The 27,440-nt window shown below is 43.2% G+C and overlaps 1 protein-coding gene across 1 annotated transcript in view; it reads right to left on the bottom strand.

The window, feature by feature from the left end:
• Positions 1 to 182: 182 nt before the first annotated feature.
• Positions 183 to 27,440, bottom strand: part of SIAE (sialic acid acetylesterase) — a 38,216-nt gene continuing 10,958 nt past the window's right edge. Inside the window, exons 3-10 of the mRNA XM_017853854.1 lie at positions 24,914 to 25,089; positions 18,677 to 18,815; positions 13,644 to 13,821; positions 11,780 to 11,889; positions 11,080 to 11,213; positions 3,079 to 3,236; positions 1,913 to 2,108; positions 183 to 528 (exon numbers count right to left, since the gene is read on the bottom strand). Coding sequence (XP_017709343.1) covers positions 277 to 528; positions 1,913 to 2,108; positions 3,079 to 3,236; positions 11,080 to 11,213; positions 11,780 to 11,889; positions 13,644 to 13,821; positions 18,677 to 18,815; positions 24,914 to 25,089 — 1,343 coding nt within the window. The 3' untranslated portion in view covers positions 183 to 276. The remainder of the gene's footprint in view (positions 529 to 1,912; positions 2,109 to 3,078; positions 3,237 to 11,079; positions 11,214 to 11,779; positions 11,890 to 13,643; positions 13,822 to 18,676; positions 18,816 to 24,913; positions 25,090 to 27,440) is intronic.

Genomic DNA, 27,440 nt, shown 5'->3' on the forward strand with positions numbered 1-27,440 from the left:
CTCCCATTAATATGAGGGAAGTGAATGACATTGAGATCCAATTTGTCTGTAGTTCAGAATTAGTCCAATACAGACCCTTTGACTGACTAAGCAAGCATTTCGTTACCTACCAGCCTGGGCTCATCAAAATATAGAAACAGCCATGTGCTAGCTGGAAGCCATTCAATGAGGCTTTCTATTAATTTCCTTTAAAAGCAATGGTTATTATTGAAACTCCTAAATGCTAAAATCTGAAGGACCCATCCTTATATCTAAGTTCTGATCATATTGAAACAATCATTTAGCAACATTGCTCTGATGTCTGGAACCCTGGTCTGTAATGAAAGCAATGAAGGGAGGGGCTGGCAGGGCACTGCTGGGGTGGTATAGGGGACACTGCTTATATTCACAAGGCCACGTGGTCCAAGCATAGCGGAGAGCAACCACGGTGCCGTGACAAGAATCAGTCGCCAGGGTCAGGGACTGGGTGGAGAAGGTGTTCATGGAAGCTGGAAGCCACTTGCATCGATGGTCACTGCAACAGGAGATCTAATAAGAGAGCCATAAAATAGGAATGATTAGGTCAGAAGGGTCTTCTAAGAAATGGCACTGCTCTTTCAGACAGAATGGATGGGAGGAAAGGAGACACTCATCACCAAGGACCTACTCCTACAGTAACCAGAAGAAACCGGAGCCCACTTTGGATCTAGTCAGTACAGCCACAGGTTGATAATACATGTTCATGTGATTAAATAAATAATTTTAATAAATAAAACATTTGCTGAGGGAGACAAGCATGATCACATGAGGCATTTAGGGAAGGCTCCCCTGAACATTCTTTGGGTGATCCCTCTTGCCAAACAGCAAGGCAGGCAGGAATTTAAGTGAACAGAGTGGCCCAGCTGCTGCTGCTGCTCTGTGGCACTCCCAAAGGAGCTGCAGAATGAAGAAGGGACATAAAGGAACTCTAGATAACGAAGCCTATCTCAAGCCAGAAGGCAATCCAGAAACGGGAATACAAAGTATCCAGAATCCAAAGGTTCAATTCTGTCCTGGAACAGATGATGGGCAGACCACCAGCAACTGACTAAAAGAGGAGAGCTCAGAATGCAGACTTCTCAATTCACCTGGAACCCAGTGTGGAAAGAAGCTAAGTGGGGTAAGCGCCAACCAAGCATCTGAGGCAGGTGGATACTGTAGTTAGGACTTCAGAAACAGCAGCCCTAGATAAACTGTGTAGTTAAAAGTTTGCTTGTAATATTCTTTTCTCTTCTCCAATGCATTCTTTTCACACACCCCTTCCCAACCTAAGGCCTCAGGATTCCCAAAGTCACTCATTTAAATGTTCCACGTAGGAATGCCTCCACTCCCCACCCTCAACTATCAGAGACTCCTAAATAACCTCTTTCATCAATGGCCCCAATTCCACAGCAGAATGACCCCTGCTAGGTATTAGAAGGAGTCTCATTATATAAGTCACACTAAGTTACAAATACCTAAGAATAAGCCTCTCAAAGGGGAACTTCAACTCAGAGAATGTCAGGATTTAGGGGAGTGTAACAAAAAATACACCCAAGGATGAAGTGAATCTTCTGGAGCAAGGATCTTTCAACAGGTAACGTACAAATAAAGCTACAGGCCCTGCCCTAGCAAAATGGTTGCTCTGGGAGAAAACATTTAAAAGGAAATTTAAAATGTTTGAAGTCCATTTTAATATGGACTTGTTTTCCCTTTTTTGATTGTCCTGTCTGTCAAAACTGCCTCTAAGCTAATGAATTAACAGCTGTTTATTCGCGGCTCTGAAATAAGCTCAGCGCCAACCAACCAAGACCTGCCGCATCGTAATGTTATGACAAAAGAGATGGCCTCAGTGTGGAGGAAATCCTGACGCCACCACAAAATGAACCCCTGTTTATTCTGCTGTTCTTCTCACCTCAAATATCTTGTTGTCCCTTTTCTGCACCTGGATTTGCTGGTAATATGTAAGATTGAGCAGCCCCTCGTGAGCCAAGAGTTCTACCGTCTCAGGTAGCGGTCCTTCAAAGGTCAAGTTCTTCTCACCATAAGCCAGAGCACGGGCCCCCAGGTGCAGCCGATAAGCCACAGTCTGTTTATCTCGCGGGTGGATGCTACAGGATGAGGAACAAGTAGAGAACTTTGGGTTTAAACTCAACCATAACCACATTTTTTTAAAAAGGAGGATTATGCAAAGCACCCTTTATGAAAGTAAGAATAAAGCTGACTGAACTCCGTGATCAGTGGCTAGTCAGCTTAAGGGAAATGGTGAATGGTAGCCATAGATGGAGCTCTGGGCCTTCTATGGGTTGGAAACCTTGAAACAATAGATGGCTTGGAAGGAAGGAATAAAGGGAGGGATGGGAGGAGGGAGGGAGACATGGAGGAAGGAAAGATACCAGAACTAACCTAAGAGAACTAACTCAAGATTGTTCCTAACCACTAAAAGTCAGGTTTCTTCTGAATAAACTGTTCATTATTTGGTTCCCTAGAGCTTTTATGCATTTATTCAATAAATCAATCAAGTTCCTCCTATAATCCAGACACTGTGTGTTGGAGTCTATTTCCTATGTGAAATCCCCTCACATCCTACCGTTACTGTGCGGTGTTCCCTGGGGCTGATCACAGATACCCCAGTATTCCTCCTCTGCGGCCAGAGGAGTGCTGGAATTCCATTTCTGCTGTCACTGAAGTTAGCCATAGCCTTATGACTTGGTTCGGCCGGTGCAATGTGAGCAGAAATGACTTGTGTGAAAGCACTGAATTGCCAGTATGAGACTTTAAGATGACTGTGGAAGCACAGGTCAACTTAGAGCATCTATTGCTGTGGGTCTGTGAATGATTACAGTGAGCAAAGTCTCTGTTGACCTTTTCACATAGACAGTGAGCAAGAAATAAACTTTTGGTGCATCAAAGAACTGAGATGTTTGTTGTTGTTACTGCAGCAAACATCTGCAACACATCCCAGCACACGTGATTCCAAGTGCCAATCCTCAGTCTAATCTGCCCCTCACCTGTGAACATCAGAGTGAAAGACTACAAAGAACACACACTGTTCATGCAAAGCCCAGGAAGCAATCATACCTGCCAAAAGGCGAGTCTCTATCACAGAGGTCCATAGCTACGGCCATGAAAGTATTGGGCATCTTTGGGTTGGGGACATAGCCAAAGTCTGCTGTTTGATGCCAACGGATCTGGGGAAATCCATCGTCTGAGCTCTTCTTAGACAAATCTGAAGATAACTAGAAAGCAGAGACATTGTTAATTTTATTGCATCAGAATCCCAAACTGGAGTCTTTTTCACTGGCAGACTCTGCTTCTGCTTCTCTCATTGCATTTAAATGCTCATTCAACAGGTATTTACTGAAATTCTTACTGTTGTGGCAGTGTCTTTCCACAGACAGCTGCAACAGTCCCTCTCATCCCATGTGCCCTCTTGCAATGCAACTTGGCCACACCTCGGCAGCGGGGTCTGTTTCTCTTCCCTTTGAATCTGGGATTTGCTTTGACCCATAGAATGCAGGAGAAATGATGTTGTACAGCTCCTGAGTGTTGGCCTTATGAGGCCTTGCCTTCTGATTTCGTTCTCTTGAAACCCTGAGCTGGTCATGTAAACACTGTCCAGTTACCCTGCTGGAGAGATTATGGAGTGAGAGGGGCCTTGGAAATGGAAAGATCATAGAAAGACAGGCTCTAGTGTTCCAGCAATCACAGATAAGGGGCCAGTCATATGGATTTCTGGATCCTCCAGTTCAAATTGCAGCCACATAAGCAAACCTGGCTGGTATCACACAGGGCAGAAGTGAGCCATCCCAAGTGAGCCCCACCCTGGCCAACCCAAGGAATCATGAGCAAAAAATATGGCTGATGGTTTAAGCCCCTACGTTTTGGGATAGCTTGTTACAAAGCAATAGATAACTGATACATCTGTATACAAGACAGGGCTAGGCACTGTAGGGAAGCACAGAAAAATCTCTCGAGCACGTGCTAAATTGCATCCAAGACCCCAATTCTTCACTCCTTCCTGTATCCACACCCTCTTGCCATGTGGCTTTGCAGTTCCTCCTGTTAACAGGACAAGTATGTTTCCCAACCCCTTGATTCTAAGTTCAGCCATGTGGTTTGCTTTGACCAATAGACAGAGCAGAAATTATGGTGTGTCACTTCCTAGCCTAGGCCTCAAGAGACCCCACATGGCTTCACTTGCTCACTGCACTGCTGCTATTGCCATAAGAAGGACGTGCCTGGGCTAGCCTGCTGCTCCCTGGAGAAGGACAAGAGCTTCTGGAGAAGGACAAGAGCTCCCCTGCTGACCCACAGTGGTCTGAAAGAGCCTAAAGATCTGCAGCTTAGCCAAATCACCCAAACCGCAGCTCCCCAAGTAAGAGCTACCTATACAAGAAAGGCTATTTTAGGCCAGGGGGTTTTGAGGTAGTTTGTTACACAGCAGTAGCTAACTGGTACAAGTACTTTACAGCTTTGTTGAGGAGGACAGACCTACACATAAGAAATAAACATAAGGGTTTAATGGGTTTATGTTTCATAAACATATAAAATAGTATGGATTAAATGTTAAATCAGTGCCACAGACAGCAAGTACTAAACATTTAGAACAGGCAAAGATTATTATTATAGGAAAACGTGGCCTCAGAATCCATAAAAACAAATTAAATGGGCACCAAAAATATGAGGAGTCACTCCAGGCAGTACTGCTCACACTTCACATGTTAGAAGCATGTAAGATGCAAAGGTGGGGAGGAGAATGGTCGTTCTGAGAGAAGGGCAATCCAGCTGGACTGGAGGATTTGTGAAGGAAAGACAAAGTTGGAAAGACAGCAAGGCAAGTGTTTGTATAGTTGATACTTTCGTATTAAGCAGTAAGGAACTACTGTAGAGGTGACAGCAGCAAACATTGTGAATGTGCTAAAATGCTACCGAACTCAACACTTTTAAATGGTCAATTGCATGTTATATGAATTTCACCTCAATTAAGAAATTACAGAGCTACTGAAATTATTGACATGATCAAAGGACCATTTCAAAAGATTGTTCTAGTGATCATACAAATGACTCTGACAAAAAACAAAATAAGGCCGGGCATGGCGGCTCACGCTTATAATCCCACCACTTTGGGAGGCCGAGGCAGGTGGATCACCTGAGGGCAGGAGTTCAAGACCAGCCTGGCCAACATGGTGAAACCCCATCTCTATTAAAAATACAAAAAATTAGCTGGGAGTGGTGGCAGATGCATGTAATCCCAGCTACTTGGGAGGCTGAGGCAGGAGAATCACTTGAACCTGGGAGGTAGAGGTTGCAGTGAGCCAAGATTGTGCCACTGCACTCCAGCCTGGGCAAGAGGGCGAGACTCCATCTAAAAAAAATAAAAAATAAATAAAAAAAATAAAAATAAAGGACTTAACACAGAGAGACTGATTAGTTAAGCAGCTATTATAATATTCTAGACACAAAAACAAAGGTCTAATCTACAGAGATAGTAGTGGAATGGGATGATGAGAAATAATAATAACTGACAAAACCAGTCAACCAACTGGATGTGGGGCACAAAAGAAAGGGTAAAATCCATCATTTGGAAGCCACGGCATCTGAATTAACTGTGTGGCATCTCAGGCATCCAAGTAGCACCAGAATATGTGGGGAATAATATTGTTCCAGAAAGAGCCTGTGAAGGATCCACAGCTCATGTATTATCAGTCAGCTCATTTATTTATTCATGCTTTTAACAAATATTTACTGAGCACCTACTCTGTGTCATGCACTAATACCGGCCTAGGAGATAGAGCAGTGAACAAAACACAAGAATCCCTTCCCATTCTTATACTCTAGTGCAGAGAGATATCGAATAACAAGATAGATCTGTAAACTACATATCCTATGAGAAAGTGACAAGTGCACTGGAGAAAAATACAATAGGGAAGGAGGAGAGAGTGTCAGAGTTAAACAAACACTAGAAGGAGATGCGAGAAGTTATGAGGATATCCGGGTATGTTAGGCAGATGACCCACAGGGAGCCACATCCTTATACAATCCTCTCTTCTTTGTGTTAGGGGGAACTCGTAACTTGATTCTAACTAATAGGCTATGGCAAAGGTAATGGGATATCACTCCTGTGATTATGTTGTATATGGCAAAAGTGAAGGGATTTTGTAGATGTTACAAGTAAGGTCCCCAGTCAGCTGACTTCACGTTCATCAAAAGGGAGAGTACCATGGTTAGCCAGACTAATCAGGTGAGTCCTTTCAAAGAGGGTCTAGAAGCCAGCCCCCTCCCCTGCTGGCATCAAGAAGTAAGCTGCCAGGAGTTCTACAGCTTCAAGGAGGTGAATTACGCCGACAACCACATGAGCTTGGAGGAGAACTCCAAGCCTCAGATGAGACCCCAACTCTGTCTGACACCTTCACTTCCACCCTCAGCAGAAGATCCAGCTGAGCCATGCAGGCCCAGACATCTCACCCACAGAAACTGAGATAATAAATGTGTGTTGTATTGTTTTAAGCTGCAAAATACGCAGTCATTTCTTGCTCAGCAATAGAAAACTAAAATAGCGGGAAAAGAATTTTCCAGGCAGAATGGAAAAGAAAATGGCAGGCCCCCGGATGGTAGTATGCCTAGCGTGCTTAAAGAAAAGTAAGGCAGCTAGTGTGGCTGGAGTGGCATACGCAAGGCAGAGAGAATTAAGAGGTGAGGTCGGCGGGTAATGCAGGCAGGGGGCACGTCATGTATGGCCTTGCTGACCTCAGCACATGGAGACCCACTGGAGCCTTCCGACCTGACTTACACTTCAGAGGGTCACTTTGATATATTGAGAATATCCTAAAGGAGGAGAAAAAAAGGTAGAAGCAGGAAGAAGACCAGTTAGGAGGCACTAATTCAAGGGAGAGATGATGGTGGCTTAGACTAGCGTAGGAAGAGTAAAGGTAGTGAGAAGTGGTCAGATTCTGAATGCAGAGTGAGTTAACAGGATTTGTTTTCATCTAAACGGAAAGTTGATATACTCCTACTCCTACAAAACACAGAGGCTCCCAGAAAAAATCTTTACTATTACTATGATACATGCAGTCCAACTATTTCTTCCTTCTTTTTCTGATGTTTACTCGGATCACCCTGTCCTTTGATTTAGATAGCATCTTATTCTTAGCACCAGTTCCAGCCAATGAGAGGCATCAACCTATTATCTCTCTTTTACAAACCATGATCTAACTGTAAGTCAAACCACAAACTGGGAAGCAGTCTGGGCCAGCAACAACATTGTTTTTTTTGACTTCATTTCAAAATGTCTGACCCCATCAGAGGACTGCGTTTTACACAGACTGTTCCACCCAGCCTTATTACTCACACAGCCCAGAAAATACCTGACATCATCCCTACGAATGTGGCCAAATGCAACTTTGAATAGAGGATATTTTCTGCTCTCTGAGTTGCTCCAGGAAGATGAGAAAATCATCAGGAGAACACGGAGAGGTTGCAATAGCAACAGAAAGGAGCCTTGGATATGATATGGAACTAATAGGCCATTTCCAATTATCTTATTAAAATTCTCTTAGGCAAATCAGCTTTAACACAGGAAATGATAAAAGGTGCCGCTGAAGCCTCATAGTGGAATCTCATGAAGACTAGAAAATGGGAATAAAAAATCTATTAAGTCACCCTACTTCTTCCACACAACACCCAGAAGACAAAGTGGAACCACGTGCGCCAGCCAGGGTCATAATGAAGATCACAGTAACAAGTCACAGGAAAGAACTGTGGTAAAAAACTAGCCTGATGCTCAACAGGGAGCAATGCTAGTAACAGCCCCTCAAGCCAAGGGAATTTTCTCAAAATGGCAGTTTGCTGAGAATTCTTGCAGCAATTCACTCTTTCATTGACTGCACTACTATAAATTCGCCACATGGGGGCACCGGCGTACTCCACACCCAAATGAAATTCCAGTTTTCCTAATCTGAGATACAGGGGGGCACTAATCGGTCTCCCACAGTGGGTGGCAGAAATACTGCGGCTAATAAAGGCGTAGACCAGCCAAAGAATATAAAGCTGGCCACGCTCACAAATAACATGCTGCAGTTTGTGGTATGTTCAACGGTTCCTCCAAATCCCGGTTTAAAAACCACACTCCCTGGGACTCCAGCCCCTAGCCTCCTGTTCTTTCTCTCTCAGGTTCCAGGTGGCCTTTCTACTAACCAGTCTGGGATACACGTGTCCAGCCCTGGTCTCTCCATGGAGCTCACATCCTCCATCTCTAGCTGTACTCTAGTCACTGCAACCATCATTTCACTCTTAGCACTTCAATGAAGCCAGTTCCTCTTTCCTTACAGACCAACTGTCCCTCCACATCTTCTGATTTCTCTATCAACAATATTCAACACTAACATTATCTGGTATATTCCAGGCTTTACATGGATGAACTCACTCAATATTTAAAATAACAAAAGTTCAATATCGTGTTCAAAATCATGTAGCTCCAGAAGTGTCAGAGCTAGCATCTGAATGCAGTTAGTCTCGCGCAGACTCAGTCCGAACCATTATGTTGTCATGCTGGGTATTTCCCTTCGAAGGGATATGTTTATATTTCCAGACTTCCGCTAGTAACCAGCATGTTTTTGTTGGCGATAATAAAGTGAAAGCCTGGAGATTAAGGGACTTTCACTAAATTGTAAGGCATAAGTACAAGGACCAGGTCTTTCCGGTTGCTATATTTCTTTTTTCTTTTTTTCTTTTTTTTTTTTTTTTTTTGAGACGGAGTTTTGCTCTTATTGCCCAGGCTGGAGTGCAATGCTCACCACAACCTCCGCCTCCTGGGTTCAAGCGATTCTCCTGCCTCAGCCTCCAGAGTAGCTGGGATTACAGGGATGCGCCACCACGCCCGACGAATTTTGTTTTTTTAGTAGAGATGGGGCTTCTCCATGTTGGTCAGGCTGGTCTCAAACTCCCGACCTCAGGTGATCCGCTCGCCTCAGCCTCCCAGAGTGCTGGGATTATAAGCGTGAGCCACCACGCCCGGCCTGATTGCTATATTTCTAGCACCTCACAAGATTCACAGCATATAATAAGCATTTGACACATACTTTTGGTTTGAGTTGGCTAAAGTCATACTCAAATCACCACGTGCACAGGCCAAGGGAGAAAAAAGTACTTTCAAGGCCCAAGTGTAGTTTCCACCAACAGGGATGCAGAACTGGTGACAGGAGCTGCTACTTTGAAAATAATGAGCAGAATAATCTCATTTCAAAGTCAGGACAAATGTAGGAAAGAAGAAAGAAAATAATCATAAAGGTCTTTTAAGTGAAAAGGTCTATACAAATATTCAAAAAAAGGTACAGTGAAAAGGACAAGGTAGGGGAGTTGGGAGGATGGGTGAGAAGGCATCTGTGGGGCGTGCAGAGGTAGGTGTCTGGGACCATGGATGTCCCATTTACACAGTAAAGCCTACTCTGTTGTCATGTTGTAAGATGGGCATTGTTTTTATATCATCTTACTTGTGTGATTTCTTATGTTCTAGAAAAACCAGCACTACCACCCTGCTAAAAGTGTAGGTCATATGAACATGTGGAGGCTAGGCAATTATGAACTTGATCAAATATGTTTATTCTTTTTATACAAGGCTGAAAGCAGAATCTTTCTAACTAGTTATCTCTAATTAAATGTATGGTTTCTCTTGCTATCTTTTTTCATTCACGTGTTAAGCCACTATTTAATGAGTGCCAATCAACTACACGCGTACTGGGGATATAAGTGTGACCCGGAAAAATGTAGTCACACAGGCAACCTCATGCAAATAAAAAGAGAAAGGTAACATCTCACCCAGACTCTGGACAGTCACAGAAGGCTTCCTAACTAATATGTAGGCTGAGACCTAAAGGATGATTAAAGTTAACTAGGAAAGTATGGAAGGTAAGGAGCAAGGCAATGGCCTGGGAGTGAGAGAGCATGGTGGATCCCAGGGAGTGGAAGGGATAACACCAAGCTGGGAAGGGGTGGAGAAGTGGACGTTCTCACAGACAGTTGCTAAGAGTGTCAATTCATACAAATTCATGAATTTCTACAGAGAAATCTGGGGACATGTTCAAAGCCTTATCAAGGTGTACCTTTTGACCCAGAAATTTCATTTCTGGTATTTACCTTACGGAAATAATCAAGCATATATGCAATGAGCAACAAGGAAAATAAACATGCCAAAGCTTATTAAAGCAAAATGTTTAAAATAACCTAAATGCCCAATCTATAGAGAGCTAGTGAAATAAACTACAATATAACCATATTTCAGACTCTACAATCATTACAAACTGCATCGAAGATTAATATTTATTGACATGAAAAAAGTGTTTACTACTTATCTCTAATTGAAATATTACTTAAAGAGAAAAATGCAAGATATAGTACAGATCTATTTCAAAAATTAATGAGCAGAAGAGAGCTGCTTATTTCTGGATTGGAACATTATCAATGTTTTACCTTCTTTTTTGCTTATCTTTTAATATTTCCTCAATGAAACTGTAATCCTTTTTTAATAAGAAATATTAGTTACTTGGCCGGGCGCAGTGGCTCCAGCCTGTAATCCCAGCACTTTGGGAGGCCGAGACGGGTGGATCACAAGGTCAGGAGATCGAGACCATCCTGGCTAACACGGTGAAACCCCGTCTCTACTAAAAAATACAAAAAAAACTAGCCGGGCAAGGTGGCGGGCGCCTGTAGTCCCAGCTACTCGGGAGGCTGAGGCAGGAGAATGGCGTGAACCCGGGAGGCGGAGCTTGCAGTGAGCTGAGATCCGGCCACTGCACTCCAGCCCGGGCAATCGAGCGAGACTCCGTCTCAAAAAAAAAAAAAAAAAAAAAGAAATATTAGTTACTTATCAACTGTTTTGAAGATTTAATTGTCCTATCAGTGAACTGCGATGAAGTAAGCCTTACATTCAGTTCTTGACCAGCACGTTATGAGGGCGAAAAAGGAAGATGAACTCCAGGAAAGAGATCTGGATAGCACATCCCCACACCAATGCCCATAAACATCTTCCTCTCAACGCAGGAACAGGTGTTGACATGGACAGAGAAGCCTTTACCCACATCGTACCTGGACAAATCCAAATGGGAAGAAACGCTCTGTCTGCCCCTGGGAACCACGGTGGAAGGTCTCGCGCCAGTCTTCGATGAGTGCAGGGAATGTGCAATTGTACAGGTCCGTGTTATAATTTATATTGGACTCCCCTAAAAACAGTCCAAATTGTAAGGGGAGTTTGGAGTAGACTGCAAAAATGACCGCACATTCCTCTCCTCCCTCTATCCATGCCCTGAGGTAGTGGTCTTCCCACGGTCTCTCTGGACTGGCCTTTTTCCAGCCAATGGGGCATCAGCAAATGTGATACAAGCAGAGGCTTGAAAAGTACTTCAAGTTTGGGGTCTGCCCAATCCTGATGACCCTGGAATCCTGAGAGTATTATATAAACAACAAATGAGTCTATACTGGCTTGCTAAAGGATAAGAGGCCACCTCAGAACGATGTTGCAACAGCCCCCAGACAATACATCTAGGGAGAGACCATCCTAGGTCATCCAGTCAGCAGACAATCTGCCAGGTGGGCAAAGACACATAAGAGGTCCAAGCAGGAATTAGCTGAAGCAGCCCAGACATAAAAATTACCTGCTAACCCATAGAACAGTGAGCTGAATAAAATTATAAAGTGATTGTTGCTTTAAGCCACTACATTCTAGAGTGCTGTGTTACACAGCAAACGCTATCTGATACAATGGAGAAAGAGTACACTGAACACTTACCCTGGTACCACACCACCCCTTTCAGAGTCATATTGCGCAGTGGATGGATCATGGCATTCCAGAGGACAGAGTGCTTACTGGGACCAGTGACAGAATTATATGGAACGGACCTGAAATCATACGATGCACAAGTGTCACCAGAGAGCCAGTGATTGATCACATAAGGGTCCCTAATTGGGCATCTATCCACTTTCACTTGTGGCAAACTTCTGATGAAAGCAACACAGAATTAAAATTGAATGGAAACTCTTTCTCTTGAAAACATGTGAATATTCTCTGAATTTCACCTCCAGGTTATTCCCAAAATAAGTGTACGGTCAGCTCTCTATGGTAATTAAAGGTAATTTCTAAGGCAATTAAAGCCACAGAGAAGGAGTGTTTTATTGTTGAGTATCTCACATGGAGGGGGGGAGCAATAAATTTACTTAACTTTTTTTTTTTTTTTGAGACGGAGTCTTGCTCTGCCGCCCAGGCTGGAGTGCAGTGGCCGGCTCTCAGCTCACTGCAAGCTCCGCCTCCCGCGTTCACGCCATTCTCCTGTCTCAGCCTCCCGAGTAGCTGGGACTACAGGCGCCCGCCTCGTCGCCCGGCTAGTTTTTTGTATTTTTTTTTTTTTAGTAGAGACGGGGTTTCACCGTATTAGCCAGGATGGTCTCGATCTCCTGACCTCATGATCCGCCCATCTCGGCCTCTCAAAGTGCTGGGATTACAGGCTTGAGCCACCGCGCCCGGCCAATTTACTTAACTTTTATTAAATAAACCTTCATTTAATGGACAGACATTTAGGTTGTTTTAAACTTTTTGCTTTTATAAGCAATGCCAGGATTCTCTTCCTTATAGCTAAGTCATTGCATATATGCTTAACTATATCCATAAGATAAATTCCCAGAAATGAAACTGCTGTGGCAAAGGCCATCTTTTTTAAGGCTCTGAACACATTCTCAAATTTCTCTGTGGAATATTTATATGAATTTATCCTGTAGCTGCTGCGTGTGAGAAGCCCACATCCCCACACCCTCAGGATTATCCCTTCCACCCCCAGAGAGCTGGTCTAACGCTCACTCCTACTCTACTGCAGGCCATTCTTCCTGTTCCAAGTTGAATATCTTCACTCCCCCACAGGCAAGCTTTTACCCAAACTGTACCAAGAGCTCAAGCCCATCCTCCTCCCACAGGCCTTCCCAGTGTGAATGAGACATGGTCCGGGAAAGCAGGTCACAGGCTGCTCATCTCCACATCGATGTTAGTATCAGGATTTGTATTCGCTAGCCCTTTCCCTCCCCAAGTATTCTTCCTGATCCAGCCTTTCCTAAGCGGGTGTTCACAGTCAGTGTACTGATACATTTCTTTGAATATGTGTTTACAACATTTGTTCTTCCCGTTGGATTGTTTATTCTTCTAGGCAATACAGCACAATGGTGAGGGGCACAGACCTTGAAGCCAGACTTGCCACTTACTAGTCACGCCCATGAGCAAGTTACTAAATCTCTCTGAAATTTAGTGTCTTCGCCCATGGTCTCTAATGTCTACACTTCACTATATTAATATATAATAATATATATTCAAAATATTAATAATTAATATATATAAAGTGCTTAGCACAGTGTCTGGCATATAAAAAGCTTTCAGTAACCACTAGCTATTACTATTATTAGGGAAAAAGATAATTTGTTTACATGTTCTCAAATGATTGTGGTGGCAATGACAGTGAGAATAATGCTTTCCCTGTGCATGAATAAATTACATACATTCGACACATATGGGGACATTCAACATATCCTTAACTCCCCACAGAGGACCATGACCCTCTCTCTTACATAATTCCCTGGTAGGCTCTTTCTCAGACTGGAGAATGCTGTCTTACCCTTGTTTAGGAACCCCACAGGCTTTCAGTGACCGTCCAGATGACCAGGCTTCAATGGGTGTCCCGCCCCAGCTGGAGGCGATCAGCCCGATGGGATACTGCAGACTGTCATACAGGTGACGCCCAAAGAGCCAGCACACTGCTGACATGTACTTGAAATATCCGTGGCCTAAGTTTTCTGTTCAGAGAAATGGTTAAAGAAAAAGAGCCAGAGAAAGGTCGATGGATACAAACTGCAGCTGCTAGGTGGGTCTAGGTGAGAAGGGTGGGCAGAGGTCACTCTTCTGTTCTTTTCTAAGACTTTCAAAAGTAGGATAAGATTGAGAGGCACAGAGAAGATACAAAATCAAGACCAATATGCTGGTCTGAACACTATTATCTCTTCCAAACCTTCCCTAAGGAGAATCTTTTCCAAGGGAGAAAACTGTAACCTTAGTGATAGTTTCCTTTTATCTGTCTTCATGTTTTTTCAGTTGCTCAAAACGCTTGTTCTCATAACAAGGAGATAGCACTCTCTGCCTGGGAGAGAGGCAGATATGGTAGCGATTTTGCTCTCAGTCTGAGTATAAATAATTCACTTACATAACATGGAAGTTAAAACTCTCTGGCTAGGCAATAGACTTCCCTGTGCTTCCCATCACTTACAGGATCCACAGACTCTCAGATAATCAATGCTCTCCCTCAAATAGGTGAGAGGTGGGAAGGCCATCACGTCCCCATGCTACTCTCTTTTATGTGTCCCCTCTTACTCAGCCACTCATTCCCACTGAGCTCTGTGGAAGGGAAAAGCAAGCAGGGGCAACTTAAGAAGAAATGTGTATTTTTTTTTTTCTGGGTGGCTTTATACCCAATTTTATAGCTGTGGTAAAGAGGCTGGGCACGGTGGCTCATACCTATAATCCCAGCACTTTGAGAGAACGAGGCGGATGGATCATCTGAGGTCAGGAGTTCGAGACCAGCCCGGCCAATATGGTGAAATCCCATCTCTACTAAAAATACAAAAATTAGCTGGGCGTGGTGGTGGGCACTGTAATCCCAGCTATTCAGGAGGCTGAGGCAGGAGAATCACTTGAACCTAGGAGGCGGAGGTTGCGGTGAGCCATGATGATGCCATTGCACTCTAGCCTGGGTGACAAGAGCAAAACTCCGTCTCAAAAAAAAAAAAATAAAATAAAAGTCAAAAAAAAAAATAGCTATGGTAAAGAAAACATGGACAGATAAGTGATGGGAAATTTGGCCCAAAGGGAAAGCAACAGAAGCCAAAACTAGCGTTTAAATTCTCAGCACAGTCTAACTCATTCATCCAATTACACTGCCCAGTAACCAACAGAGGCAAGAGTGAGCAATTTCATGTTAGGAGAAAGCTGGTGAGGAGGGGAGCATGCATGCACACACAAGCATGGGATCAGTTCAGCCCAAGGTTTATTAAAGACTGACTATGGCTAAGTCTCTGGCACTCCAAAAGTCAACAGTGCAATAGTGAGGTTCAAATCAATTCCAAAAGAATTAAAATGGACTGAGCAGCTACCATGTGTCAGGAACTGCTAGATGGATGGGAGACAGTGAGGAAAGTGATATAGAGATACATGGAACCTCTCCTCATAGGTCTTATAGTTGATAGAATAAGGCAAATAGGGCCGGGCATGGTGGCTCATGCTTGTAATCCCAGCACTTTGGGAGGCTAAGGCAGGCGGATCACAAGGTCAGGAGTTCGAGACCAGCCTGACCAACATGGTGAGACCCCCATCTCTACTAAAAATACAAAAAAATTAGCTGAGCGTGGTGGCACGTGCCTGTAATCCCAGCTACTCAGGAGGCTGAGGCAGGAGAATCGCTTGAACCTGGGAGGCAGAGCTTGCAGTGAGCCAAGATGGTGCCACTGCACTCCAGCCTGGGTGATAGAGCAAGACTGTCTCAAAACAAAACAAAACAAAAAAAAAAGAATAAGACAAGTATTTAGTTGAATAAAATATATGGCAAAAGATGGTAAGTGCCTCAAGAAGTACAAACAAGTATTAAAGAGTTTTAACACAAAGAAAGAATATCAAATGACAGGCAGACCCTAAAAGGCCTAATAAAGACTGACCTCCCCGCCCCACACCACGCTTCCGCAATGCTCTGTGCATCACTCCATCACTAGACCTTGCAATAACTATCTGCTCAGTGTTTCCCTTAGCTCACTACACTATTAGCAGATACTTCACCTGATTCACATCTGTATCCCCAGCATCCAGGACATGATGGAGAGTCAGTGTTTGCTGACTGACTGAGGGTGGCTGTGGTTTCACTGACAGTAGGTAGAGGGGAGTGGTAAACAAGAGGGAATAAGAGAGCTGGGGAAGCCTTAAACCATCAACAGGAGTTTAATAAACAGAGCTGGTACTCTAGGCAGAAGAAAAAATACGTGAAAAGGCACACAGAATAGGAAATATTCTGAGATTATTTGGCTGGAGCAGAGATTATAAAAGAGAACAGTGGAAGATAAGACTGGAGAGGAGGTTGGAGTCATATCTTGGAGTAAAGAAAATGGAAACCCACTTGAAAATGTTTGAGAATGAGAATGTGGGGTGTCGGAAAGATAAAAGATCCCAAAGATGTCCACACACTCATCCCTGGAACCTGTGGCTGTGTTACCTCGCATGGTGAAAGGCACTTTGTAGACATGATTAAGGTTAGGGACCTTGAGATGGGGAGAGTGTCCTGACTCATCTAGGTGGCTCCAATCTAATTATAAGAGTCCTTAAAATCAGAAAACCTTTCCCAGCAGCAGTGATGTGATAACAGAAGAAGAGGTGGGAGGCCGGGCGCAGTGGCTCATGCCTGTAATCCCAGCGCTTTGGGAGTCTCAGGCAAACAGATCATGGATCACTTGAAGCTAGGAGTTCCAGACCAGCCTGGCCAACATAGTGAAACCCCGTCTCTACTAAAAATACAAATATTAGCTGGGCATGTTGGGGCACACCTGTAATCCCGCTACTAGGGAGGCTGAGGCAGAAGAATCACTTGAACCTGGGAGGTGGAGGTTGCAGTGAGCCAAGATCACATCACTGCACTCTAGTCTGGGTAACAGAGTGAGACTCTGTCAAAAAAAAAAAAAAAAAAAAAGTATGGGAAGAGCAGGCAGGAGAGATTCTCAAAGTGGGAGAGATGGATCCTCTGTGCCCTTCCTAGATAACTGCATTGCCTCGCCTCTTTCAGGCTGCTACTGAAATGCTGCCTTTCCCCATCCCAGCACAAACACTTCCTAGTGCCTCCCTTCCCTCACATATTTATTTGTTTTTGTCTCATTAGCACATGTCACCCATTAACCTATCCTGTGATATCCACATTTATTCATTCAGTTTCTGATTTCACAAAGTGAAAACAAGTTCAGATAGCAAGGCATAATACATTATCCAAATGTGATTGAGTCCTGAGTTTTGGATACCATGTAGTAAGAGTTCATAGAGCAAAAGATTCATCCAAAAATTTACCCGAATCCATTCAGTTCCTGAGCTCTTTTATAGAGAGAATTCAGATAGTATAAGACTGGATAGCATCCGATACTTTGTCTATAATTTACTTATTTTATGATTCACTTTCAGTATTCCCTTACACTAGACTGTAAGCTCCACGAGGTCAGGTATTCTGGCCTGTTTTACTCACTACGATATCCCCAGCACTTAGAACAGTGTTGAGCACATAGTAGGCACTCAAATATTTGTTAAGTGAATTACTACTTGGAAATGTAGGAGCATCTGAGCACCAAGGAAAGCATGCACAGGAGAAAAAAAAAGTCCAGGGGGAACACAGGGACCACCTCTGAGGGAAGGGAATGAAGAAGCAAAGAAAAAGGGACAGAGACAACAGAGGAGGAGAACTAGGAAAAGAAAGCACCAGGCAAGCAAGGAGGGACATGCAGTTTCTAAAGGGGGCGGTCCCCAGTGCCGAATGTGGCAGAGGTCTCTAGTTTTCTCATTGAAAGAACGATAGTAACATCAAGGTGAACAAATTGTTGGGTGGAAGCAGAAGCCAGGTGACAAAGGGCTGAAGAGTGAACACAGGGAAAGAGAGTGAAAAGAATGAAAACAGAAGATCTTCTAGAAAGGTTTAACAAAGCAAAGGAGAAAGATGAAGCATCTGAGAAGGGTGTTTGCGATGTTCACTGTTGTTTTGTTTCGTGTTTTGAGAATAAAAGAAACGCTAAGCTCAGAGAGCAGGGACTGTGTGTCTGTTTGGTCACTGCTATATTCCTGGGGCCTGGCACAGATCCTGACACAAAGCAGTCATGAAATGGAGAGTGGCCGGGTGCAGTGGCTCACGCCTGTAATCCGAGCACTTTGGGAGGCCGGAGTGGGTGGATCACAAGGTCAGGAGTTCGAGACCAGCCTGGCCAATATGGTGAAACCCCATCTGTACTAAAAATACAAAACTTAGCCGGGCGTGGTGGCGGACACCTGTACTCCCACCTACTGGGGAGGCTGAGACAGGGGAATCACTTGAACCCCAGAGGCGGAGGTTGCAGGTGAGCTGAGATCTCACCACTGCACTCCAGCCTGGGTGACAGACTGAGACTCCGTCTCAAAAAAAAAAAAAGAAATGGAGAGCTCACACTGAATGGACTGGAGGGAAAACCACAGTGTCTAAGGGATTAAAGAAGGCTCTGGAGAAAGGAGAACCCAAATCAGAGTTAGCCCTGAAAAGAGATCAGTCAGTTGTCTACAGACACAGAAACAAGGGAAGAAAGAGGAGAGGATTTGGAGTGAAGACATTGGCGAGAGATGCTGGCAGAGCCCATGCCAAAGGGCCTCGATATTTTCACTGAAGATGTTGAAGGAAGAGTCATTTCCCCACAGCAAGAGGGAAGATCTGTTGGTAGTCTTGGGAACAAACCTGAAATAGTCACCATCAGGAAGGATGAAGAGTCAATAAGAAAGGAATAAAAGGCATGAGTAATAATAAATAGACATATAAGAACCAAATTCAGTCTTACAGAATCCACTTAGGGCACTAACCCACTATACAAGAGACAGTACGTTCAAGCTGTCACATACCTGAGGTGGGCTTAGACCATTGCAAGTCAACCGCAACAAGGTCCTCCAGCTCCTGCTCTGCTTGAATGGGAGAGACGGAGAGGATGCGGACAGACTGATAGGCAGCAGTGTTAGACAACTCCCTTGTAGCATTAAATATCTGGAAAAGAAATGGAAACATCCTTTAACCTAGCTGGTGGTGATCTAGCCTGATACCTCTTAGTAAACATCAATCCTCTGAGCTGCTAAGCCTTCAATATACTGAGATCATATTAATAAACCAAAATCAATGGGCTGGACTGGATCACCTTGATCCACTTTTACCAAAAGAGACCATGATGAATCATGTTCCCAAAGAGGGTAGGAACATAATGAAATCTGTGATCTTAAGGAGCAGGTCTATGTTAGACAAGAGGAGCTGTGAGGTAGCTTAGGCTAAAGAATATTGCCCAGCACTTACAACACTCTGATACCTTGAAACTAAAATACTTCTACTCTGAAAAAGTATCTCATAACACAAAACCAGACCAATTAACATCTTTTTAAAATGGTGCTTAGGATACTATGTGGAACCAAAAAGGCCGTGGGGAGGTAGATTTGTCTAATCCACACAACACAAGAGAAGCCTGCTCACAAGAAACACAGCTGAGAAATGACTGTTGAACTACTGAAACATAGTTGAACAACTGAACCATACTGGAATAAGTCTCAAAATGCGTATACAGTTATCCTTGGTATCCACAGGGCATTGGTTCCAGGAACCACACCCCCGCACCCCCGACCAAACCCCAGCACATCAAAATCTGAGGATTTTCAAGCCCCTTGTATAAAATGGCATATTTGTTTATAGCCTACAAACATCCTCCCATATACTTTAAATCATCTCTAGATTACTTATGCCTAATGCAATGTAAATGCTATGTAAATATTTGTTATATATGTTAAGCAACCCTAATCTGAAAATCCAAAATCCAAAATGCCCCCAAATCCAAAATTTTTAGTGTGCCAACATGTCAACAAGCAGAAAATTCCACACATAAATAACACACATTTTGTTTCATGCACAAAATTATTTTAAAATATTGTACAAAATTACCTTCAGGCTATGTGTATAAGGTATAGAGGAAACATAAATGAATTTCAGGTTTAGACTCAGGTCCTGTCCCCAAGATATCTCATTATGTCTATGCAAATATTGCAAAATCCAAAAAAAAATCCGAAATCTAAAACACTTCCAATCTCAAGCAGCTTCAGAAAAGGGATACTCAACCCGTATGTATTGTTTTTTCAATGTGTATTATTTATTGTTGTATTGTCACTTTTAATTTTAATTATTCAAATATTTTCTATCCATGGCTGGTTGGATCTGCACATGTGGAACTGGTGGATACTGCAGGCTGACGGTATCCTCATCTCAGTCTTGGTAATTCACCAAAGAAAAGCAAGGGAGGCATGGAGACTGGAAAGGTGGTGTTCAGGGTAACAGCTCAGAACAGTCCCAAGGAATTAAAGAAAAGGGTCCATCCAAAGATAAATCATGTTTTCCCAAATCACTTTATTAAACCTCATCAACTGTCAAGAGTATGAGAGGAGTGGCTTAGGGTTTTGGAGTCTTGCTCTGTTGCCCAGGCTAAAGTGCAGTGGCACGATCTCGGCTCACTGCAAGCTCTGCCTCCCGGGTTCATGCCATTCTCCTGCCTCAGCCTCCCGAGTAGCTGGGACTATAGGCGCCTGTCACCATGCCCAGCTAATTTTTTGTATTTTTAGTAGAGACAGGGTTTCACCGTGTTAGCCAGGATGGTCTCGATCTCCTGACGTCGTGATCCACCTACCTCGGCCTCCCAAAGTGCCGGGATTACAGGCGTGAGCCACCGCGCCTGGCCTCAGTTTCTTCTTTGTTAGTCCAGTAAAGCATCATTGCTTTATGAACTTATGCACAAGTGCTATTTCCTCTCATCCTGACTTTTCAGTTATTTTTTTATTTTAAAACAAATATATCAGAAATATTTTGTTTTGTTTTTTTATTTGTGTGTTTCTTCTTGAGTCCTTTCTATCCTCCTGGACTGGCCCAGCTTCTCCCAAAACAAAGGGCCAACAGGAGCATCAGGAAGCCCAGTTACCGCTCGCCTCAGGGAGCAGGTGCTCCAGCTGAGTCGGGGCTGCCACAGCAGTGAGAGGCACAGGAGGCTGGGTACGTTCCATTGGCCACTGGTCACAGAGTGTGCAGCTGGCTCGCTTTCCACCCCCACCCACCCACCGCAGAGAATACAGCTGGCCCTCCAGCCACAGCGTAAGAGAAACGCTGAAGCAGCCGGGTGTCCCATGGTGCATTTCACTGAAAGATGCTGCCCCTTGAATCTCTCTGGACTTGCCAGTGAGCCGGCTGTGCCCAGTAAGACGGCCAGATGGAAATGAGATAGCTCTTTTGGTCACAGTGGGAGTCACAACCTGAAATGCTCCCTTGGTAGGAGCAGCTCTAGGCTATCAGGGTTACTGGTCTTCCCATTCTCAAGACAGATTACCTATGGTCTCAAGAAAATTCCAAAGGAAATCCAGACCTGTTTGTTCAGGATCATACCTGGCAGGTTAATGTAAAGTAAACACGAAGGAGTAAGAACAGGTTAATGCACTCACAGTGTATCTGGCAGGGAAATTATTTTTCAGCAGCAAGTACCTGTAAAAAGCCACCTCCTTTGGAATTCAATTCTGCACTAAGCACTCAGGATCCTATGTTGCTTCCATGGAAACAGTGGATGAAACTGCTTTCATTCTCTCCACCCACACTGGCTTCCGCACTGACTGGGAACTCAAGTGCCTCATCGCAGTGAGACGCCAGCTTGGGAGGCAGCATGGGAGAACATGCTACTTGTCTTTTAGACCCGTTGCTAACACTGTAGAGTACTGTGAGACCGATAGAGTCAGAATGGTTGGCATTCTCCTGTATTGACACCAGCACACGGAACTGGATCCAAAACATTGACTGGAAAACTTCCATTTTCAAATTCACATTTGCATGTAATTTCAAGCCCAAACTTGAGAGCCACAGAGAGTGTCAACAAAAATGGGGGTAGGGACCATTCCTTCTGTACCTGACAATGTAATGACAATTACTTCAGAAATTGGTATCCTTTCCCAATGACTAGGCCTTTTTGATGAAAGCATTTCCTCGGGGATATGGGCAGCAAACTTAGGAATAAAGAGATCGCAGGAAGATTTTCATTTAAATGACACTTGGTTCCCCTGCTGATGAAAGGGGAAGACTTACTCCATCTGCTGAGATCAGATTTCATCTCATCAAATACCGCCGTGTAATTATTTTTCTACCAAGTATTTAAATGAGGATGTAAATGAATACCAAGGTATTTGAAGTCATTAACGCCACAGAGGCTGGGAGAGAGCACTGCTGCCTCTCTAGGGACTGGACCGTTCACCATCAAAGCAGCTGCTCACTGGTGTTCATTTTGTAACCTTTATACCACATTCTGGAATTAATGAAGACACGTCAAGAATCTATTTCCTCAGAGAATCTTGGCATGGGGTCTGCATGGGGGAGCAAAACATGTATGTGAATGTCTGTGTGCACACACACACACAGAAGGATAGAAACTTTATTTACTTAAAAGAATTTGGAAATTCTGTAAGTTATTTTACCTTCTACTATGGTAGCAGTTCTAAAATTGAGGGGATAACTATTAAAAAAAAGCCTCATAAGTCCTGTGAATCTTTTGTTGGAATGTGGTACCAGCCCTTCTCTTCTGGATCTTAATTTCTCTATTTGTAAAATAGGAATGTGGGGAGTTCTGAGATATTGAAAAATGGGTTTCCTGATGGATATTGGCCATCTTTTTCTGAGCATAACTAGAAATATCCAAGTCTTAAGACCTACCCTGACTTAGGAGGCGACAGATGAACATTTAGACTCTTCTCCATTTATAAACATCTCACTCAGCGTTATAAATAACACTCAATTTTAAAATTCCGCTTTACCCTAACAACAAGATGGGCATACAATCTGCCATTTCCTTGATTTGAATGTGAAGAGTGGTAGGTTATAGTGGAAATCTTACCTCCTCAGAGAAGTCACATGGAAGGAGGGAAGGAGAAAGACTCGCGGGTGTGTGTGTGTGTGTGTGTGTGTGTGATGTATGTATGTGTGTGCGTTAGGGGTTTGTAGGAGGAAAGGAGCAAAAGGAATAAAGGGGAAGCCATGTAGAACATCCTTTTAATCAAAAAATAAGGTTCCACAGACTGTTAAGAGACTGGAAACTTGGCTTTTGGTACTGTCAGCACCTAAAATGTTATCTTGCAAACTAAGTGCATGATTTAAACAAAAATAAAAAATAAATATTAACACTTGGATGTTTCAGATGGAATTTTTTTCTGTTCCCCTATATCCCAGAGCTTGGAGACCTAGCTTTATACAGAAGATGCTTAGGGGTCAATTCTAGGCAGAAAAAATATGTTTACTCTTAACAATCAAAATCTGATTTAGCTTGACAGAAAATGGGATGGGATCCCCTGGCATAGACTGCTGTTGAGAAAGCGACTATATAGATACAAACAGATCTGGTCTATGCCTTTCTGTGCAAACAGGGAACTGCAATTACAGCATTAAGAAAAACACTGTTTTCCTTAATGAGTTAACAGCAATTCTGCTTCTATACAAAACCATCCTTTCTATCGAGAAATAAAACTTTGATTTTGCCCCCACTCTCTTATGATAAAAGAGAGTCCAGTCAAAGTTCAGTTTAATAAACATTTTAATTCAAAAAGCCCAGCATGGGTAACATAGCAAGACCCTAGCTCTATAAAAAATAAAAAATCAGCTGGGTATGGTGGCTAACACCTGTAATCCCAGCTACCCAGGAGGCTGAGATAGGAGGAACCCTTGAGCCCAGGAGTTCTACACTGCAGTGAGCTATGATCATGCCACTGCACTTCAGCCTGGGTGACAAAGAAGGACCTTATCTCTTAAAAAAAAAGGGGGGGGGCCTTCCATATATATAAATAAGACAGAACATAAGAGTAAATAAAATGTTGGTAAGGAAGACTTCAATGCAAGAATTTAAATTCTAAATCAGAAAACTAATGATGAAATGAAGTAGATATGTTCAGAATAAGATCACTTTAGTAGCATTATGTTGTAGTAGACTACAAAAAGAAAAAAATAGAAAAAACTAAGAAATAGAAACAAAACAATAAATCATAGAGTATATGAACGTATTGTATTTCATAAATTTTTCTAAAAGAGATGAATTGAGGTCATGGTCTAGTTCTACACAAGTTTACATCTCAAATTTAATATTTCTCAAAGGAATGACTAAAAGGCAAGAAAACAGGCCGGGCTCAGTGGTTCACGCCTGTAATCTCAGCACTTTGAGAGGCCGAGGCAGGTGGATCACCCAAGGTCAGGAGTTCGAGACAAACCTGGCCAACATGGCGAAACCCCATCTGTACTAAAAATACAAACATTAGCCGGGCATGGTGGCGCATGCCTGTAATCCCAGCTACTCGGGAGGCTGAGGCAGGAGAATCGCTTGAACCCAGGAGGTGGAGGCTACAGTGAGCTGAGATCGCGCCATTGCACTCTAGCCTGGGCAACAAGAGAGAAACTCCATCTCAAAAAAAAAAGGCAAGAAAATAAAAATCAGCTTGAGAAGAACCTCAGTTTTGGAGAAAGTGCTAGACAAAACAATACTCCCTCTAAGTTCTTAACCTATATAGAATACATTAGCACCAATCAATAACTACCAATTTAATCAATAACTTATCTCTTAAGATTGTTAAGTCGGCCGGGTGCGGTGGCTCAAGCCTGTAATCCCAGCACTTTGGGAGGCCGAGACGGGCAGATCACGAGGTCAGGAGATCAAGACCATCCTGGCTAACACGGTGAAACCCCGTCTCTACTAAAATACAAAACTAGCCGGGCGAGGTGGTGGGCGCCTGTAGTCCCAGCTGCTCGGGAGGCTGAGGCAGGAGAATGGCGTAAACCCAGGAGGCAGAGCTTGCAGTGAGCTGAGATCTGGCCACTGCACTCCAGTCCGGGCGACAGAGCGAGACTCCGCCTCAAAAAAAAAAAAAAAAAAAAGATTGCTAAGTCAAATTAATGAATTCATTCAAAGCACTTAGAACAGATCTTGGCTCATGGCACTCACTAAATAGAAACAGCCCTGTTTCTCCTTGTTGTCCCCTTATTCCTCCTTCTTTTCCTTCTTCATCACCAACACTGTGTATTATTGCTGAGACTCTCCAAATTACCTGTAGCACAGTCATCTGCATGTTACTCTGCCCACTACAGAGCCAGACATCTCCAAACAGGACATCACGAACTCTCAGGGTGAAGTTCATTTTCTCCAAAGTCTGTTGTGCCATCACTTCGAAAGGTCCTCCAGCCTTCATAGGATCCAGTACCACCATCCAGGTATCAGAGTGAGCTGAAATAGTAACAGGACTCCAAGGAATTAATCAATCCATTAAAATGAAATTAAAGCCCAATTACACTCATTTGTGGCTATTCCCAGCCTCTGTAATAAACTGAATTCAAAGCTATGAAGATTGGCCAAATTTCACATAAGAGGATAGACCTAACACGAGCAGCAGCATTTTTATCCTTAATCTGTACCAATCCCTCCTTACTTTTAACTGAAGCATTTACAAAAATGTAAGTTATCCAGTTATAATCCTAAATGAGGAGAGACAAAAATACATGCAGATTAAAATTCAAGAGTTTAATAGAAAACATAAAAGAGAAATTCTTATTATACTATCCAGCTGTCAAAATTAACATAATTTCATTTTACAGTGCCCCAAACTAACTTGCAATTACTCAATCGAATGTGATCACAAGGTAGAGAAAATCAATGACAATCTGGAACTTCCCCTGGCTTGACAGTATCACCCTTGTGCCTTCACTCCCCACCTCCTCCTGTGTTGCTAACAAGGATTAACACCACCAGTGGTCTGGGTTTTCCGAACAGCAAACTGTTGAGTGGAGAAACTGACACATCAAAAAGTAGTGGGAGGCATCTAAATTAATGTCTCTGTGAAAAAGATATTCCAATTTGCCCAATTAATTATTTTCACAGAGTTATTTACAAGACTTAAGCTTTGGGACTCAACTAGGGAGATGAGAAGCTATCTGAGACCCTATTTCAGAAATTCATAGCATATTCCCTAGAACCACCCTATCACCCTCCTACCTCTCATCACTCACCAGACCACCCCTGCCAACAACATACTTAGAAGCTTCAGAAAAATATCTTCAAAATGGCAAAAATTATGCCAAGGAGAACCAAACAACATGAACAAGGTTGATAAAACAAGACTGGAAAAACAGAAAAAAAAGGAGAATTAACATTTTAAAATAAATACTCTTAGCATTATGCCAAAGAATATGAACTGATTTATAATTCATACCCATCAGATCAATGTAAATTCAAAGGGAAAGAATGATAAGAACTGGAAATGGAGCATCCTAAAATGATTACATCCAATTTACGAGGAATAATAATTCTAAAAATACCATCCAAGGGCCTACTATGTACTAGACACTGCAAAGTTCTTTCCAATCAGCAAGAGTTAAGCAGAAGCATGAGATGTCCTAATGTACAACAGGTGACTAATAAAAACTCAGTTCATACAGGATTTCTCAGAGTCCTGGGGAAAATGTCCAAAAGCCCTAAGACATCATGGGAAGAGTGCATGCTTGCTCCTCCTAAAAGCATAAGCAACTGAGCTTGCTACTCCCATCCCTAAGTGGTTAATTAAATCTAAAACCAAATGTTCGGTATTGTTTTTATACCATCAGTAGCCACACGTCAACGTATTAAATGTATAATTCACCTAAACCAGAAAAATCACTGTTTTGGAAACAGTGGGCAGCTAGGACAGATTGTGTCGCACAGGTGTGATGTGTTCCATATGGCTCACACTTCTGAGCAGGCAGACACTCCAATCTGTCCCAACTCCAGGCTTGCCAAGGTCTTTCCAGGCTTCCTGTACTGACACATCTTACTGGAGCTCTGCCCTTCTGCCACCAACGTTATTCACTTATGATAGTGAGGTCAACCCCCAGAAAACCAAGGACTATTTCTTAGCCTTCTATTGCTATACAATGTATTCCTATTCACTGCTGTTAATTGGGTATTTACACTTAGCCTCAATCCAGACAACATGGCTGGTGAAGAAAACTACCTTCACCAGAGGTTCTAAAAAACTCTGCTACCCAGTAACAAAAAGACAATGCCAAACTATTTGGGCAAAACATGGCAATACCATCCTACTACAACCAGAGGATGACTCCCTCTAGGGCCTAAGGAGTAGAGAGAACTAGGCATCAAGACCTGAGCCTTATTCCCAAGAACTGCCTTCCAACTTCCACAAAGACCTCAGAAAACTTCCTCCTGTGCTAGTCCTCAAGATGTTCGTTTCTAGCTTTTTTCCTTTCCTACTTGATAAAAGAAAACTCTGGCAAGGCACAGTAGCTCACGCCTGTAATCCCAGCACTTTGGGAGGCCGAGGCAGGTGGATCACCTGAGGTCAGGAGTTTGAGACCAGTCTGGCCGACATGGTTAAACCCCGTCTCTACTAAAAACACAAAAATGAGCAGGGTGTGATGGCATGCGCCTGTAATCCCAGCTACTTGGGAGGCTGAGGCAGGAGAATCACTTGAACCCAGGAGGCGGAGGTTGCATGAGCTGAGATCGCACCATTGCATTCCAGCCTGGGCAACAAGAGCAAAACTCCATCTCAAAAAAAAAAAAAAAAAAAAGTAAAGTAAACTATG

This window comes from Rhinopithecus bieti, unplaced genomic scaffold (assembly GCF_001698545.2).
Source record: "Rhinopithecus bieti isolate Rb0 unplaced genomic scaffold, ASM169854v2 scaffold_37463, whole genome shotgun sequence".
Classification (NCBI taxonomy): Eukaryota; Metazoa; Chordata; class Mammalia; order Primates; family Cercopithecidae; genus Rhinopithecus; species Rhinopithecus bieti.